The sequence below is a fragment of the Gadus chalcogrammus genome, chromosome 22 (assembly GCF_026213295.1).
Source record: "Gadus chalcogrammus isolate NIFS_2021 chromosome 22, NIFS_Gcha_1.0, whole genome shotgun sequence".
NCBI classification, from domain to species: Eukaryota; Metazoa; Chordata; class Actinopteri; order Gadiformes; family Gadidae; genus Gadus; species Gadus chalcogrammus.
The window spans coordinates 14,049,923-14,067,616 of record NC_079433.1 but is presented as its reverse complement, the minus strand read 5'-3'; the positions used below and the strand labels follow the sequence as shown (position 1 = coordinate 14,067,616).

The window sequence follows — 17,694 nt, the reverse complement described above, 5'->3', positions numbered from 1 at the left end:
TTGGAGGATGCTTTTATCAAAATAGTCTTCAATTGCATACTTGTTCTATTTGACAATGGTTGGGCCCCAGTAGGAAACAAAACCTCTCACAATCGCCTGTCCTGTCGTTTATCGACCATGTCCATTCATTTATTCATTATCATAATAGTCGGGCCACTGTTGCTATGGCTTTCTTGGACAATCCATCAGAAAATGGTAATTCTCCTCCGTGAGTTTGGGAGATGTCCACAGTTTTCCTCGGACAGATGTCCCAAAGCCCTCAGGTAAGACGTGCTGCCCGGGCATGACCTTCCGGGCACCAGAGTCAAGGTCGCCAGACCAACATTTATTCACTTCAGGGGGAAGGAAACTGCACACTGAGCAAGCAAACCCTCCTCCCCAAGGGCTCGGAGCACAGCGGGGCCACATTACGGCCCAGATTCTGGAGTGGAATAATACACTCGCACCTGCAAGACCACACTTAAACAAGAGGCCAGGTGCCCAGCAGCGGAGTTCTTCCATTCCACTCAATCCAACCCTCCTGAGGGGAGCTATAGATTACATGCCAAAACTGTCAACTGGTATTCAATCTTTTCCAAACGTTTTATCATAATAATGGGGTGATTTGGGTTCTGAGTCTGACACGATCGCCGTTATGATCCTGTGTGTGGCAGAGGAAAGATATTTTCCCCCTAGTCATCGGCAGCGACGCTGTGAGAACAGTAGGACTTGGCGCGCTGGGGTCCAGCTGGCTAACGGTGTCTATTGTGTTTTTGCAGGAGCTGGAGAGAGTGACTGCGCTTCAAACCAATTTACAGCTAGCAGCTGTCATCTGCACCAATGCAAGGAGGTGATTCCCGTTATTTTGTTTTACTCGCTCTCTCACAGCCGAGCCCATCCAACTGTCATGCCTGTGGAATACGTGTCAGGGTGGGAAAGGGGGGGGTATTTTGCACATTTGTCATTCCTTTGATAATATTTTGTATGCATGACAAGAGCAATCTGTTTTGTTTTTGGGGCGGCGAGGCGTTCTTTGAAGCGGTGCCAACACTCTGTCTTTGGTTGTTACAGGCAGCTGGGCGTGTCCAAGGAAGGATTCACCGAGGCCAGCCTGGGCCTGTTGGCCAACCAGAGGAAGAGACAGCTGCTCACAGGACTGCTCAAGTCGCTCAGGACCATTAAGACCCTGGTGTGTTTTGGTTTTTGGTGTTATTATGTTTTGGTGGTGTGATGCTGGAATTGAGCTCGCAGCCCGTGTTGCCACTAAGTACATGTTGTCAATATCCCTTCTGTTATTCCTACTCTCTCTACATCTTCTCTGGATCTCTGTGTCTCTGGGTCTCTCTCGTTCTCTCTTTGAGGTGTATACACACACGCAAACATCTCACTGAATGTAAAGGGCAAGTCGAGTCGGGAGTCTGGCTGATGTTACACAAGAAGCCTCTTAGCCTCCCGGCTGGTGCGTCCTTGAGATGAACCCCCTGCTTGACACCCAGAGCAGCTCCAGGCCAGCCCTGCTGTTCCTTCTTTTTGTGCTGACGGAGCGCCCTGATCTCTGGGTGAAAGGCTTCAACACAGATATAACCCCATTCAGAGTAAACGTCAAGAGGAACTCCCCGCTAACTCTCTCTCTCTCTCTCTCTCTCTCTCTCTCTCTCTCTCTCTCTCTCTCTCTCTCTCTCTCTCTCTCTCTCTCTCTCTCTCTCTCTCTCTCTCTCTCTCTCCCTCCCTCCCTCCCTCCCTCCCTCCCTCTCTCTCTCTCTCTCTCTCTCTCTCTCTCTCTCTCTCTCTCTCTCTCTCTCTCTCTCTCTCTCTCTCTCTCTCTCTCTCTCTCTCTCTCTCTCTCTCTTTCTGTGTTCCTTCTCTCCTCGCAGCAAAGAACAGATGTACGACTCAGTGAAATGCTTGAGGTATGGTTACAATTCTCTGTTTACCAACTTACACGAACACAATCAGAATTGTTCCGCTGCAATGGTCAACCATCAGATTTATAAAAAAGAACCTGATTCGTTATGTACTTAAAAAAAACGATTTCCTCACATGGTGGGATAGCCTACGACAGAGAACGCTGCTTGTTAACCTTCCCACTGATGTTCTCTGTAGGAGGAAGACTACCCAGGGGCCATCCAGCTCTGTCTGGAGTGTCAGAAGGCCGCCAGCACCTTCAAGCACTACAGCTGCATCAGGTAGGGACCTTTCACTTATTCCTGTAGCAGCTGCAACGTCCACAGAGCGATGTCCGTCAAATATTGAATGTGTATCCACATTTAAAAATGGATGCTAGTATTTAATTGAATGTAAAAACGATCTTAAGGTGCAATTATCCAAGGGAATCCTGTGACTTGGCTGTAGGGTAGTCACCTTGGAACACAACCCCTAATGTACCCGGGACAACGATGGGTCATGTGCAGTCTGCAGACCAAGCAGTGAGAGGAACGTTCACTGTCCTTGCTCAATTGTAGTTTAATTTTTTTACATTATTTCTCCCCCGCTTCGAATGCAAAGCTTTGCCATCCGCAATTCATCACACTGAATCATTCATAGAGATCTTCGAGGTCCTTTTGCAGGACTTCATATATTTACTCATAACGTAAAAACTGTTAGTCTGTGCAATGTTTATGGTCCTCAGACATTTGAGTGTCTGACGACCCATTGGACTAACTAGTGCAATGCCCGTCCAAACCATGGCTGTTTGGAACAGGGCCGCTCGCCTGTTGCTGCTTGCAACTTTTTCGAGAACCCACTCATCCGAACAACCTCACACTCCGCACTGCACTCCCTTGGGCCCCGGGGGCAATACACACGCCGAGTGGATGACAATCAGATGAACGGTGGTCGAGGAAATCAAAGCACGTCCGTCCGTCCGTCCAATTACAGTTTGATGCATTGACTGTCCCTCAATGACTCTTGAAATAAGGTTGAATGTCACTGCAGTATCGTCTGGGTGCGTTGCTTTGGGTGAGTCTTATGAGATTTTACCTAGGCGGCTGCGGCTCCCGACCCGAGCAGCCGACCCCATGTTCCACTCTGACACCCAGACTCATTTCCAAAACATTAAAGTTTTAATTTGGGAGCTGAATCGACTCTCCTGTGTCCTCTAGGATGCACTCTGCTCTCGGTTCCTCTATGCTTTTTCTCGTCTCATTGTCCGTCATCATCCATTTCCCCAGTAGCCCATTTCCTCTCAATTTCCCCATGCTCCATTTATCCTCCACTTTTCGTAATCACACTCCAAAAGAATGCGACGGTATTATATTGAAAGTTTGCACATATCTTGGTTGTACTAGACACGCAGAGGAGGAAGCAGATGACTTTAACTCGAAGGAGGGTAATCCATCTTCCTCCCCCTTTTGATTTCCTTGCCAATTGTCCCCTGGAACAACTCTCCGTTGTTACCGGGTCTTCAGTGATTAATCCTCTCTGTGTATTGATTAGAGACGATCATCAGAGCGTCAGAGGCGGCTGGCATTTCCTTTCACCCCTTCCATTGCACCATGCATAGACACGCATGGAACGTCATGGGACCAGCCCGCATGGGACCATGCCTATTAGCTGGGCTTATTCAATCAACCCCCAGTCCAAGGATCCCTTGTTAGCTCTAGCTACCTTTTGGCACCTTGCCGGACCAGATGGACCCTGTTCTCAATGGTGGTTCCGATTTTCCTTGTAAAATATGAGCATGGTTATTTTTCAAAAATAAAATGGTGTAATGCTTGATTTTTTTTTTGTAAATATCTGTTTTGGGAATTATGCAAATTATTCTAACTGGTTTGACCAGAACAGCCCTTTATGGTGCAATAAATGGGTTTTACAGTGCCCGCTTGCAGTGCTCCCCCACAAACAGTAGACGTAAGTGAGTGGATATATCTCTGTTGTACAGTTCAATGGCCCCTGGCACAGGGCATGAAATGGTAATGTGTGTTGGTACAGATTTATGTTCTTTGTTTATGCTATCTAAAGGTAACCTTGAGTCTTCACCTGGAGTCGGTATGCTTTGTAGACGATGCGTTTGAGGAGAGAATGGTGTTGCTTGGAGAGGTCAGGGTGATGCCTGCAGCGGTCATGGTGATAATTGTTGTTTATATATGAAACCTCTTAACTTCCTCGAGACGTCTTACTGTTTCTGAGGCAAGATGGCAAATGTTCGGATTGTGTGATAAATAACTTTGAACACAATCCGAACAAGCCACAATTTAGGCAAGTTTATAGCTACATGTATCGTATAACAGAGTTGAGCTTTAAATTAAATTTTGGATGTAGCATCCGTGAGAGAGCGAAAAGTAGAAAACACTGAAATCACTGCCCACACACGCAGATCTGTCTCGGAGCCAGAGTTGTGACAGTGTTGTCTTCCATTATATAGAGATCAGGGATTCAGCCAGTGTTGAACGAATCTATTAGAAGACGCCTTTCGTTTCTTTCCCCCCAGGGATGCGATTTGGTGGATGACTCACACAAACACAGCCTTTCTAGTCAAAATACGTACTTTAATACATTCAGTAACCACAAATGAGAATAAGCAAATTAATAGATTTTAAATAAATAACACTCTTCTCATTGTAGTCTTAAGGTGTCTTTGGATATTTTTGAGGACCCTTCCACACTCTGTTGACCTGACCAGGTCGTACAGGTGGATCCTTGTTCTAACCATAACTTTATATGACCTATTGCGTCACCACGTGGGATGGGGGGTTGGGGTGTAAGTGCTCTGCGCGCCTTGCCCTTTATCTTTGCCCTTCAGCGTGTCGTTGGCTCAACCCAGTGCTCCTCCATTCGTGCCAGACATGCCAGTGAGTCAGTCTCCTCTGCAGCCACCCCCCAGGAACTCAGGCACGGGGTGGGGGGGGGGCCCGTGTCCGAGTTCATTCTCATCAGGCCCTCCTCAGGGACAGCTTATGGGCCAAGCTGAAAGGCCCCCGACCCTCAGTTCTTCGCTCAGCTAAACTGCACAGCTTGATGTGACAGGCATCGGAGCAGAAGCCCGGTGCGCCATCGCTCTCTCGCCGTGGTCCGTTCTTCTTCTTCTCTGCATAATGATAGCGGTGGACCGCAAAGAGTGTGACGAGATTAACCCCGATGATGACCAGTACGTGTGAGCGAGTAAGGTGAAAGACTAATGGTTTGATTTCCCTTCTGGGGCCTAAACCGTAGCTGCCCTTTTGGCTTTTAACGTGACGTGATAAGCCTTTTATTTATTTCCATAATATGCGAGATTAGAATGGAAATCGACGCGCGATCATTACGGTCCGATTACCAATTCATACGCATTAGCTGGGGATCTGTGCACCACAACCTTTCATCCCCCCCTTCTTATCTAGTAGTAGACGGTCTTTGCTTTGATGTGTAAGAAAAACAGTGTGAGGCAATAGTCACCAGGGCCCCAGCCCGTCTGCTGTCAACTTCCCACATGTGGTCGTTATGCAGCAAAGAGACAGTCTCAAAAATACCAAATGTCTCGCTGTTGCCGAGTTAAAGAGTTTGCCGCTCGGCACCGTAGAGTCGCTGCCAATTTGCGACAGCGTTCGGTGTTTGTTATTGAATGTGTGTGACGCCCCCTCCAGGTGCCCAGGGCTAATTGTGACATTGGTACGGCGTTGCGCGCAACGCTCTCTGAAGGGGATCCTGTAGGAGTTCAAGAGGAGCGGGGAATAGGGGAGAAGGAAGAGGGCCACCAGGTTTATTACCTTTATCACTGACACGGACGTGCACATGCGTGCACTTACACACACGCACATGCACCGACACACTTAGTTTATTTCTTCGCACCATACACTTTAGCCTTACGGCTTACGATCGTCTACGTTTTACGACTCGCCAATCCCAACGTGTCCAAGGGAGAGTCTCCGGACACTCCTTGGAAACGGCAACAACAAAAACAGACAACAGCCGGCGTTCCCGAAAGAATCACCCAGGGAACCGACCGGGCACCGGGACCAGACTGAGGTCCAGGGCTCGTCGTCTGGCCCTGCCAAGCAGCCGGCCAGCCAAAGTTCTGTCACTGAACTACAAGCTGGATGTCATCAGAGAGAGAGCAAAGAAGGAACAGGACGTACAGAACTGCAACATCCTTTTGTTAGGGAAAAAAAAGAAGATGAGGATGTCTTTTGCCCCAGATTGCACATTTTTTTTGTTATTTTTAAGTATTTATTTTATGTGGACACAAGCAATTTTTTTAAATATTTACTATGCTTAAAGGAAGCAGGATTATTATCTTATTTTTCACTTTATTTTGTTTTTACACATTTGAAGATTTTATTTAAAGTCACATTTGTCTTGTTACCTTTTTTGTTGTTGTTGATCCGTAAATGATCCGACCCGTGTCTCAAAAACCGTGACACGATCCGAACCGTGAGTTTTGAGATCCGACTTGCACCCCTATTGGATAATCAGGACATGCTACCAATGCACCTCAGCGAGCCTCCTGATTGGGAGTAAGACGAACTGGGACGGGAGCAGCAGCCAGTAGGAGCGCATGGCCCTGCAGAGGGCGGTACGCTCCTCTGAACGGGCTCTCCCCAGTTCAGTGTCTGAATGAGGACCACGCCTAGAGGACCACGTGCGCCCCCCTCCCCAGGCCGTCAATCGACTCATGACAGAATCCTCAGTGGAGGACTGCACATTGTCACTTAAACCATAGGCTGCCAGATTGTGTGTGTGTGTGTGTGTGTGTGTGTGTGTGTGTGTGTGTGTGTGTGTGTGTGTGTGTGTGTGTGTGTGTGTGTGTGTGTGTGTGTGTGTGTGTGTGTGTGTGTGTGTGTGTGTGTGTGTGTTACGTAAGCAAAGTAAGCATTTCAGTGCAAGCGGTAGATGTGGGACTTTGTAAGTGACCAATTAAAACTTGGCGTTCCACCCCAGCGTCGCTGTGTAAAGCATGCTTTGTGAGTGGAGGGAGACGGAGGCATTAGTCATCCAAGCACTGTGCAAATGCTAGTCATTTAACATTTTATGTGCAGTTTGACATCTCCAGAAAACCATGATGGAGGAGCAACAATGTCGTGCTCGTTGACCATGAACTGGTGGCGACAGTCCCCAACACAAACCCAATGCACCGGTAGATGGTGGGTCTGAGCCTGGACGGAGGCCAGGGGACTTTCAGACTCGTTTTCGGGTTAGAGCGCCTACCATTAAGGCTTAGTCCTTACTGCAGCAACCCCGGTGCGATTCCTGCCCGTGGTGGTTTGCTGCATGTCTTCCCCTCTCTCCCTTACCTTCCTGTCTAACTCGTTCTCTAATAAAAGGCATAAAACCCTGCAAAAATAAGATGTTTTCAAGAGGAGCCTGGTATATGGTGCCTGAGCCAAATGACTCAGTCAGCCAACATCACCTGTTTAACGCTCAAAGCGGCCATCTGCTCTCCTCTGGTACATTCCTCCATATTTGGCTGAGGTTGCTTGTGCCCTTATAGAGTAGTATAAAGGCTATGTCTTTTAGAATAACAACAGGACACACTTTATTATCCATTGTACTTATTTGTTGCTTTTTAAATTAATAGTTGCATTATTATTCTTGTCACTTTCACTTTATACTTGTACTGTTATAAGAAACACTTGTTACTTATATCAAGTACTTTATTCTTGTTATAAGTACTTTATACCTATACCTTATATAAGACTTCCATTGCCAGAGATGTTTTTTTTCTGTATTTGGCTAACGAAGACCTTGAACTTGAGCACAAGTCCCTAACCAAAGTCCCAATTCAAGCAGTCGATAAAGCTGGCATTCACAACAAGAATTGTTGTTCATGCACTCCAATACAACTTCTAAGCAGTCCATATCACTAAGGGTACCAATTATTTGTTTGTAGAATGTCAAATGAGGAGCAGAAAAGGCTTGGAAAGTATGGTTGCTATCATTCTGTGTATTGTGTCTCTCGGTTGATGACTTAAGTGCTCCTTGGGTGAAAGAAAGTTCATGCCTGCATGGTGTTCACATCGTAGAGTTCTCTGTAGCTAGCAATTTACCAGGGCCGCACGTTGTTTTCATCCGTCCTTTCAACGCTAATGGCAGCAAATAATGCCCAGTGAGGTTTGCTTCTAGTGACTGAAACACACAGGTTGTATACCGGGGCACACAAACACATCTCTCGTGACAGACAGATGGCCAGACAAATTACGTTGGTATGATCCTTGGTATGATCCTGCTTTTCTTCTATCTCAGGCCATTTCCTTTTGGCATTCCCAACAAAGACAGATTGCTTTTTCTGGCAGTTCATTAAAGGTCCCATATCATGCTCTTTTAGGGTTCATAATTGAATTTGGGGGTACAACTAGAATAGGGTTACATGCCTGTATGTTAAATATACCCCTCATTATTCTCTCGATCGGTCGTCACAATGTTACGGAGGTAAAGTTTGAGTGCAAACAAGCTGTTTCTCTGACTTGTTGAGGGGCGTTCTCGGTGGGCGCGAATACTCCCCCAGGCTCGGACTTAGATTTTTCTAGCTTAGCCGATGTCAAGCATGTATACATACGTCATAAAGTCTCAAAGGGAAAAGTTTAAAAAGCATGATATCACCCCTTTAAGAACACTCCCTCCTCCCCAGGGACGAATACAGACTCAAACACCGGCATTGCACAATGTAAAACCTGCATGTAGAGGTTTGTGTAGATTCTGAGACGATTCAGCTGAGATTGGGCAGATATACCCCAGTGCAGAGGAGAAGGAAAGCATGACGGACAGCTGCATGTGGAGCCATGTTCAGGATGCAGAGAGACAGACATGGAGCATGTAAGCCCGAAGGCGGTGTGGTGTAGTGTGGTGTGGTGTGTCCATACAGAGCGAACTCCATGGGTGGAGGAAGAGATGGATCTCCTCGCGCTTAGTGCAGGGGAGTCCAGTGGAGAGAGAGTCACACATGTGGAGGTTACAGGTAAAAAGATCAGGGTAAATGCCTGAGGAAATAACCACCATTTCCGCCACTATGAGTTGGAGTTTAAAGTTGTGCTTTCTATCCCTGTGCTTTTTGGCTTGATTTTCACGGAGGCACTGAGGGGTTTGCATGAGGCATACTTCAAATCATAAGCTGTCTCGCTCAGTCTGCCAAATAAGATCCATCAATGTTCACCATATTCACATGCCTGTGGCAACATTGCTGGTGTTATGAAAATGTAAATATTATTCTTACCAACTGTAGTTGGGTTAGATGGATTTTATGTATTAGCCTGTGTGTGTGTTTCTCATCCAACTCGTGTTCTGGTGACTCATTAAGGATTCAAATTTTAAATCAATCAACTTTACTCCTTCCACAGTGAATTGAACTCCAAACTACAAGACACTCTCGAACAAATAGAGGTAAGTGGTTTCCTTTTTTGTATTGTATCGTTTATGCCCTCTAGGTATCAAATTCCATATGTTGGCTTTGCATGAGTGAGCACAAAATAAACCAATTTTAGTAACAGCCCCAGCTGAGGAGAAACACAAATACCTCAACTTGGTATTTCTACAGTTTGGCCTCTCTCTTTCAGACGGGCAAATATTGACATGTTCAGAAATTCATTACAGCAAATTTGCCGATGCACCCTGAATATCAGATTCATCTTTTTAGCTTTTGCTGATAAACGGCACGCAAAGCAATTTACCCTGCATCACTGATGTCGCGCCTGAACAGGTTAATTATCCAGGGTTTGGTCTACACACACACACACACACACACACACACACACACACACACACACACACACACACACACACACACACACACACACACACACACACACACACACACACACACACACACACACCATATTCGATCCTGACTTTCTGAATGAACACAGTAATGCCCTCTGAGAGCTTGCTGGTAAACATGTGCGTAAAGCACACACACGTTCACAGAAGCACGCTTCCATGCGGGTCATTTACAGATAACTTGTTTGATTGCCACATACACACGAATGGTCCACTGAAAGGCTGTCCCCAAGCAAATACACACTCCCGCGAATCTCGACATGCTTGGTGGCGCATGTATGGGATTTAATCTGCTTTTGGCAGCCTAGCGGGCAGTCTCCTGCATTTCCAATTTATACGATCTCTCTTGCTCTTGCTCTCACAAACCTAAAAGAACAGATGCCAGGATGAAATTATTCAAATTTATCTTTTGATCAGTAAATAATGCAGGAAACCCTTTTACAATATTTGATTAAGTATAAAGGAACATCTTCAACATTGATAAGAGTCTGTATGCACACGCACACAGATACACACTACCAGACCTTTGGCCATCATACATTTGATCCATAAAAAGTTTGCTTTTTTTAATATTAAATCAAAAGAGGGATTTGACAAAGTCTCTCTTGGGTCGAGAGCCATTTTCTGCGGTTAATGGGTGAAAGCCATTTCTCAGATTTAAAGTTTGTCCAGTTTAGCCACAAGCGTGCCGTCGCTACATGGAGGGGTGAGTATCTGATGCGTTAGCGATGTGCACACACACGGAATCGACCTGCCCGTGGCCTTGTGCAGCAGCGATAAATCTTCTTTTACATCTTGATCAAAAAATCTTAACAATGATAACCTTATCACCTTTAACCCTTCCCCCTCCTTTTCTCTCCCCCTCCACCTCCTCCCCCCTTCTCTCCCTTATCTCCCCGGCTCCAGGAACAGCTGGACGTGGCTCTGTCCAAGACCTGCAAGCACTTTGATGTATCTCATTACACCAAGGTGCAGCTGGCTTACACGCTCCTGGGAAAGACACAGGTCAGTGCACGCAGGCACACGCACGTACACACTAGGGATGGGCAAAACTATTCTTTCCGGGAATCAGTTCTTTCAGTGCCGCTCACTATCACGATTCGTTTGTTCGTTTGATTTGTTCGTTAAGTCAGATCTCTGTTACGTCATTTGGCAGGGAATCGGAAATTATGGAATAAATGTTAATCGACATGCATGTAGCCTACTACTTTCTAATGTTCTGGTGAAATTACCCTGGTTAAGTGTAAATATTAAGAATATATATAAAGCACATACGTATTTTTTTCATAAATATCCTTAATACATAATGGGATGCAGTAAGAATTAAATGGCGTCTTCCAAGTAGCGCTAATAAGCAGTGAAGTACGTAAGCAAGCAGCAGCAGCACCATTGTGCGAATTCCCTACTAGACCAAACGAGACTCATAATGGTAGGTAAAACAATACTTTATTAAAGCATGCAATTGTGACATTGAACAAAATAAAAAATAAAACGTGCTTGCATGATATTGAAGACTACAGCGATTGTTAGTTAACTTGTGTGGCGGTGCCTCGTCATTTGTTTACCCATGGGCCATGGCAACGCGACTGCTACCTGCTGTAGTACTCTCATTGGCTGAATCGATGAGAACATTTTTGTAGTTTAAAAAAAACAAAACAAGAAATGAATCAGCTCTTGTTTTGGGAATCAGTTCTCGTTGTTCACCTTCGGGATTCGTTCGTTCTAACCGAATCGTTCGCGACCGACCCCTCACTAGTACACACACACACAAGAACGCACAAAGATAACACACTCAGGTTAGAGGCAGGGCCTTAGCATTAATTGCTTATTAATTTACCTTCTTGCGATTTTGGACCCAGCAATTATTTAGTAATTTTTCATGTATTTGGCGCAACAGAAAATGAATAAAGTGGATAATTGGTTAAATGTAATGAATAATCTATCTCATTACCGGGAAAGAGAACCCCATCATGCAGCCCTAGTTAGAAGTATTTGCCCCCATTGCTGACAGCTAGTATCAAATTAACATATTAACACATTTATATATTTCACACAACATGACTGAGTCTTTGACCCAGTCCTGTCATGTTGTGTGAAATATATAAAAAAATATATAATAATAATAATATAATAAAAATATAATACTGACGTTCCCAAAGCTTTAAATCCCCATCGCCCACTTCCACAAATAAAACATGGAAGTGTGATTTGGTATGCTACAAGGTGTTTTTACCTACATGGTTAGCGCAATAGCAATCTAGCTGCCCCGAAGGCTTCTCTTCACTCTCTCCCACAGCCCTTTTCTGCAGCCCCCATTTGACGCTGTCATAGTTGTCATCCTTCTCTAATCTCAGACAGTGTTTTGCCATGACGGTTAATCATCTCCATCTAGTTTCCTTTTAGAGGATTTGGCGGAGGGGTGATTTCATCTCTCAGAGTCTGCCATGCGTCGTTTAGAGATGACTTTCCTCACCGTTCAGGTCGGCGCTGGAGAATCAAGGTGGACACATTACAAATACATAATGCCCCGTTGGCATTTATGGTGCCTCGGGGTTTGGCATGTCTCACTGTTTGCGAGAGGTTATGCACGGGCCAAGAGAAGTTCAGATGACGTAGGCACACTGCCTTCTCCAAAAATCTGGCTTTTGTTGGCATTTGAATATCGCATTAGGCGTAAGCACGGGGAAAGTATGGGTCGTTATGTTGCTAACGAAATGTATCTTAAACTATCTTTTTATCACCTCCTTCCTTCCTCCCCCGCTTATTTAACCTGTGTCACGTATTGTTCCGGAACCCCAAAAGGCCAGCAGCGTTGACGCTAATGTCGTTTGATATCACGCCCCTGGAGGATTGAACTGTCATCCGTGAAGCCCACACCGCATCATCCAGTGCGTTTTCACAATGTAGAATGGAGATTTACTGCTTTGGATAATTGGTCATCTCTATTCCAGTGGCTGGCAAACTGTGACTGGTTGTCTGGATATCTCTCCTTGCGTCTGTCTTTTTCTTATTACCCCCACCTTAATCACCTCCGTTTATTGTTCACTTTACCTCGATTTGCAATTGAATGTGCAGCATTTACGTCATTCGACAGCGTTTCACGAGGATTTCTGTCGCGCTGCATGCATTACGCATAATGAAGTGTGCATAAAACAATCACAATGGACACATGCTCAATTTCCTCTCGCAACGGATAATCAGAATTAATATTTGGTCAAAAGCCTTAAATATGCCCTCTTAATCTTTATCAACTTTAATGAGCTATTCAACACATCTAAACTATGGGCTTGGCGGCTAATGTGTCGGACCAAAGGTTTTGGTTTGCAGCTTCAGAGAATTTGGGCATCACACCTTCTCTTGAAGGAGACCTATTTTTAGACTATGATTTGAACAGCGAGGGAACCGCCGCAATCGGCACCCAGTGAAGAGGGGCCGTGGAGCGGATGAGTTGGCCGTGGCGCTGGCGGTGGGCTGGAGGCTATAGGGCTCCTCTGCAGCCGCGGAGAGATCAAATCATTGCAGCGCGTCGCTGACTCAAGCTGCATTTGAGTTTTTTAAACGCACTGAGCCTAATTAAACCTGCATTATTATGTCACTGTTTCACTTCGTCCATTCCTTTTATTCAAACTGTTTGATATGATGAGGGTGTAAAGAGTAATAGCCCGTCCACCCACTGCAAAGAAATAACCCTGGGATTTATTTCTTCTCTCTAAATCAATTTGGTAAAAGGAGACAAAGGCGGGAAAAATCTTTTGTCCAAAAGGGTAGCATAGCTGGCGACACCATGCCGGCTTGAATACACCGATCCATCTCAGTGGCACTATTGTGTAGTGCCAAAGTTCCAGCTGAAAAGTTATGGGCTCAATTTTCCAATGTCAGCAGGCTAACATGTAGCCAACCCCAACCCCTACCTTCTCCATGACGTTCCTTCATTCACTGTCACTCTCTCGGGATGAAGCATTCTGACCATCGATCAACTCCTAAATGATCGGTCATACGTGATTCAACTGACGAGAAACGCCATGCCGATGTTTTTCCTGTGACCCACTGTCTCTTTGTCTCTCTGTCTGTCCGTCCACGGCAGACCGCCATGGACCAGCTGCACATGCACTTCACGCAGGCCATCCACAACACGGTGTTCCAGGTGGTGCTGGGATACGTGGAGCTCTGTGCCGGCAACGCCGACACCAAGTTTCAGAAGATGCAGTACAAGGACCTCTGCACGGTAACCATTGACCCACACACACACACACACACACACACACACACACACACTTGGCACTTGGCGCTTGGCGCTTGGCGCTTGTTTGCAAACATGGGAAGCCCTATTGAAATGGTTATCGGATCTCCCGATACGAATTGGCGTGTTAAGATTAATGCTACACGATTTCCTATCCGTCCTCAGTGGAGCCTTGTGATTGGTTCCCACGCTCTATGTTAAAGAGGCTTACGTAAGACGACGCTACCCATTACGTGCCCCGACCTTCACTCAGAACGCAGCCGTACAGGCAGTGATCCGGAAATGTTACTAGGACTTGTATTGAGCAGGCTAATTGCCTGTACGGATCACCTTGAATATCGATTCCTGTTCCCATTCACACTTGAGCGCATACAGGAAATGTTCAGGAACATTGCAGGGTAAGACTGCATGTATTGAAGGGTATTTATAAACATCCTGTCGTCAACCGAATTATTCTCCAAGTCTGCCCCCCAGCACGTATAATATCATGAAGAAATGCCAATAGCAATTTCTACACAGACAGACACACACACACAGTCACACACACACAGTCACACACACACACACGCACACACACACACACACACACACACACACACACACACACACACACACACACACACACACACACACACACACACACACACACACACACACACACACACACACACACACACACACACACACACAGAGTCACACACACACACACACACACACACACACACACACACACACACACACACACACACACACACACACACACACAGTCACACACACAGTCACACACACAGCATTAGCCTCATTAGCATTCCCATCAAATATCTCCAGCCCATCACAAACGACATCATCATATAATGACATGGGATCTATTCTACATCTCCCCCCTATAGTAGCTAGTGATGAGGTAGAGGGGGAGAACATGGACCGGGTGTGTTGACCTCCATCAGAGGCTCCCCTGTTTTAGGCATGGAGGTAAAACATTGATTCTCATCTGCACCTCGGGTGCTGAAAGGAAAGCACAGAAAAACATGTTTTTGTGTTGAATCAAACTGGTCTCCCTGTTGAGCTGGTGCACTTTGGCTGCCTCCTTTCCCCCTCTGCTCCATGCTCTCACCCGTCCCCGCCCGGTGGACACCGTGACACTCGTCTGTCTTTCTCTGTAGGGAGTTCACCGTCTCTTTCTTTTCCCTTCACTTTGGAGTACTTGGCTCGGCATCATTCATGCCTCTATTTAGGACGGATCTTCTTTGTTATCTCTCTGTCGATATCTTTCTCTCACGCTCTCTCTCATATTATGCTGTCTGCTCTCTCGCTTTCTGAAAACCCCCGGGGCCATTACCCCAAAATAACTCTTCCACCCTCAAGGCTACCGTTCCAGATGAATTGTGTTACAGTTGAGACATTAAGGATAAATTATTGAATCGGCTGTGTGGTACAGACTACATTATAGCGTTGTTGATATTGCATTGATGCGGCTGAAGAATCTCACCAAGACTAAATGAGAATGTAAGCGAACACGCACACGCACACAATCTTGGACTCTCCCTTCTGTGCGTGCTGCTCCCATGAAATAGTGTAAGTGCAGCTGTGTGAACAACCGTAAACCTGACACAGACCGTTTGGCAATGTTTACTTGCTGTTGATGGATACCCCATCATCATCCCATTGTATTGGCTCCCTTCACCCACGAACACACACACACACACACACAAACACACGCACATGCATGCACACACACATAAACACACGCATAAACACATGCATGCACACACGCATAAACACATGCATGCACGCACACATAAGAGAAAGACACTGTTGAGTCTGGGTGGAGATGGAGTCCCTGGGCTCACACGTCACACGCACACACACACAAGACAGATAACACACACACCCCCTGGACTCACCGCCTACTGGACTCCCTCCCCCTCTCTGTCCCTCTTTACAGTACAGTATGCCGTGAGTGATGCGATGCGCCTGTTGGCTGCGTCCTCCTCCCGGGTCTGAGCTGTGACACCTCCCCTCCCCGATACCCTTCCCCCCTCCCACATGTGTTTGTGATGTTTTTGATATGTTGCTTATGTGCTGAGGTGTTTTTTGCTAATCCCTACACTGTGCCCCCCTTAGAGGAGCATAGTTTAGGTATTCATATTTTTTTCCCTCGTTACCCTCTTGTTTAGCTTTTTATTTTTATTTTCTAAAGAAGGCAGCATGTTTCTTATCAAACGAGCGCCTGACAGTCTCTCCGTCCTGTCTCCCCACACTGTCTTTTATGTTTCTTGGACGGAATGTATGTGGTAGTTTCATTGGTCTGTAACATGTGCAATGACAATAAAGTTCTATCTATCTATCTATCTATAAACACATGCATGCACACGCACCTAAACACATATACACACCCACACACGCGGGCATACATAAACACACCCTCACACAAATAAGCATACATAAACATGCACACTCACTGCCATTGGAATGATGGCATCTGTCTTAACGTTCTTAGCAGTGTGATTGCACGCACGCACGCACGCACGCACGCACGCACGCACGCACGCACGCACGCACGCACGCACGCACGCACGCACGCACGCACGCACGCACGCACGCACGCACGCACGCACGCACGCACGCACGCACACAGTATATTGTGGTGTCAGTGTTGCGTAGTATCTCGAGCCTCAAATAGTCCATTGTGTGTGTTTCTAATGAAAGCATCACACAAAATAGCCGTGCTAACCCTAGTATGGTATTCTTTAAGTAATCACCAGAGTGACGTGTTAGTAAACGCCCTTTCCTTGGTGAATAAACCATGGAGATGTTTCCCTCTGAGATCATTCTGAGTGTATTCAGTTAATGACCCCCTCGCTCCAAACCCCTTCACTTCTCTCTGCTTGCCTCAAAATGACCAGGGAGGAATGCAAATGTGCTACTGACTTCATACTTAAGAGTTACGATTTTCCGAGGGGTTAGGCGGGAAGGTCAGCCCGTGGTGCAAAGGGGGGATGACTGTTGAATACTAACTCTTTGATTCGGCTTGGCTGGCGTCTTCACTTCCCAATAGTAACTTTCACATATTAAGTTTATGTTCCCATCGGGCACTTTCAACCAACTTCTAAATGTGTCATGAAAATGTTGGAGGGCACGATAGGCGACATTAACTTGCACACATTTTGACCATCACTTTAATACCTTGCAGGTTTTGGACATTTGGGATGACTATTAATTGTAATAAATGAATAAAATATTCGTTTGAAGTTTCCCCAAAGCGCTTATTTTCCTCGAGTTTGCAAATGGTGTAATCTGGTTTGAAAACAGGGGAACAGCCTTCTGCCAACCGCCCACAAAGCGGCTGTCTCCAGGACACCCGGCCAGGCTTCATGACCCAACGCGGCCTCCTCACAACTGGCTCTCTGACCAATCACGTGTGGTCGTTTGTGGGCTTTATAATAATGAGGTCATCTGGTTACATTTATTGATCTATTTATTTATTTATTTATTTATGGCATCACTGTTTGTTATTATACCGCGGACGATAATGTCAGCCCCAATTTGTAAACTGAAAAAGCGTGTTCCCTTCTTAGGGTATTAACCAGTGTCTGCACTCCCATTAGGGTCCGTTCCACTTGCGATGATCTGTCCGTGGCACAACATCCCATAATTATCCAGAGGGCGCTGGCATTGTGTGCTGTTGTTTATCTCAACGAGCAATTAATTGGGCTCTGAGCATGGAGGAGCGTTTTCATGTAAACCGTGTGTGCTGTGACCGTGAGCAAGCTCTTATTTTAGCTTTTCAC

General features: G+C 46.0%; 1 protein-coding gene across 2 annotated transcripts in view; it reads left to right on the top strand.

The window, feature by feature from the left end:
- The window catches only part of vps50 (VPS50 EARP/GARPII complex subunit), a 103,535-nt gene that overhangs the window by 20,751 nt on the left and 65,090 nt on the right, over window positions 1–17,694 (top strand). For both annotated transcript variants that reach the window (XM_056582124.1, XM_056582123.1), the window contains exons 6-12: window positions 759–829; window positions 1,051–1,168; window positions 1,854–1,889; window positions 2,083–2,165; window positions 9,228–9,270; window positions 10,570–10,668; window positions 13,748–13,888. In XM_056582124.1, the coding sequence (XP_056438099.1) occupies window positions 759–829; window positions 1,051–1,168; window positions 1,854–1,889; window positions 2,083–2,165; window positions 9,228–9,270; window positions 10,570–10,668; window positions 13,748–13,888 (591 nt within the window). The remainder of the gene's footprint in view (window positions 1–758; window positions 830–1,050; window positions 1,169–1,853; window positions 1,890–2,082; window positions 2,166–9,227; window positions 9,271–10,569; window positions 10,669–13,747; window positions 13,889–17,694) is intronic.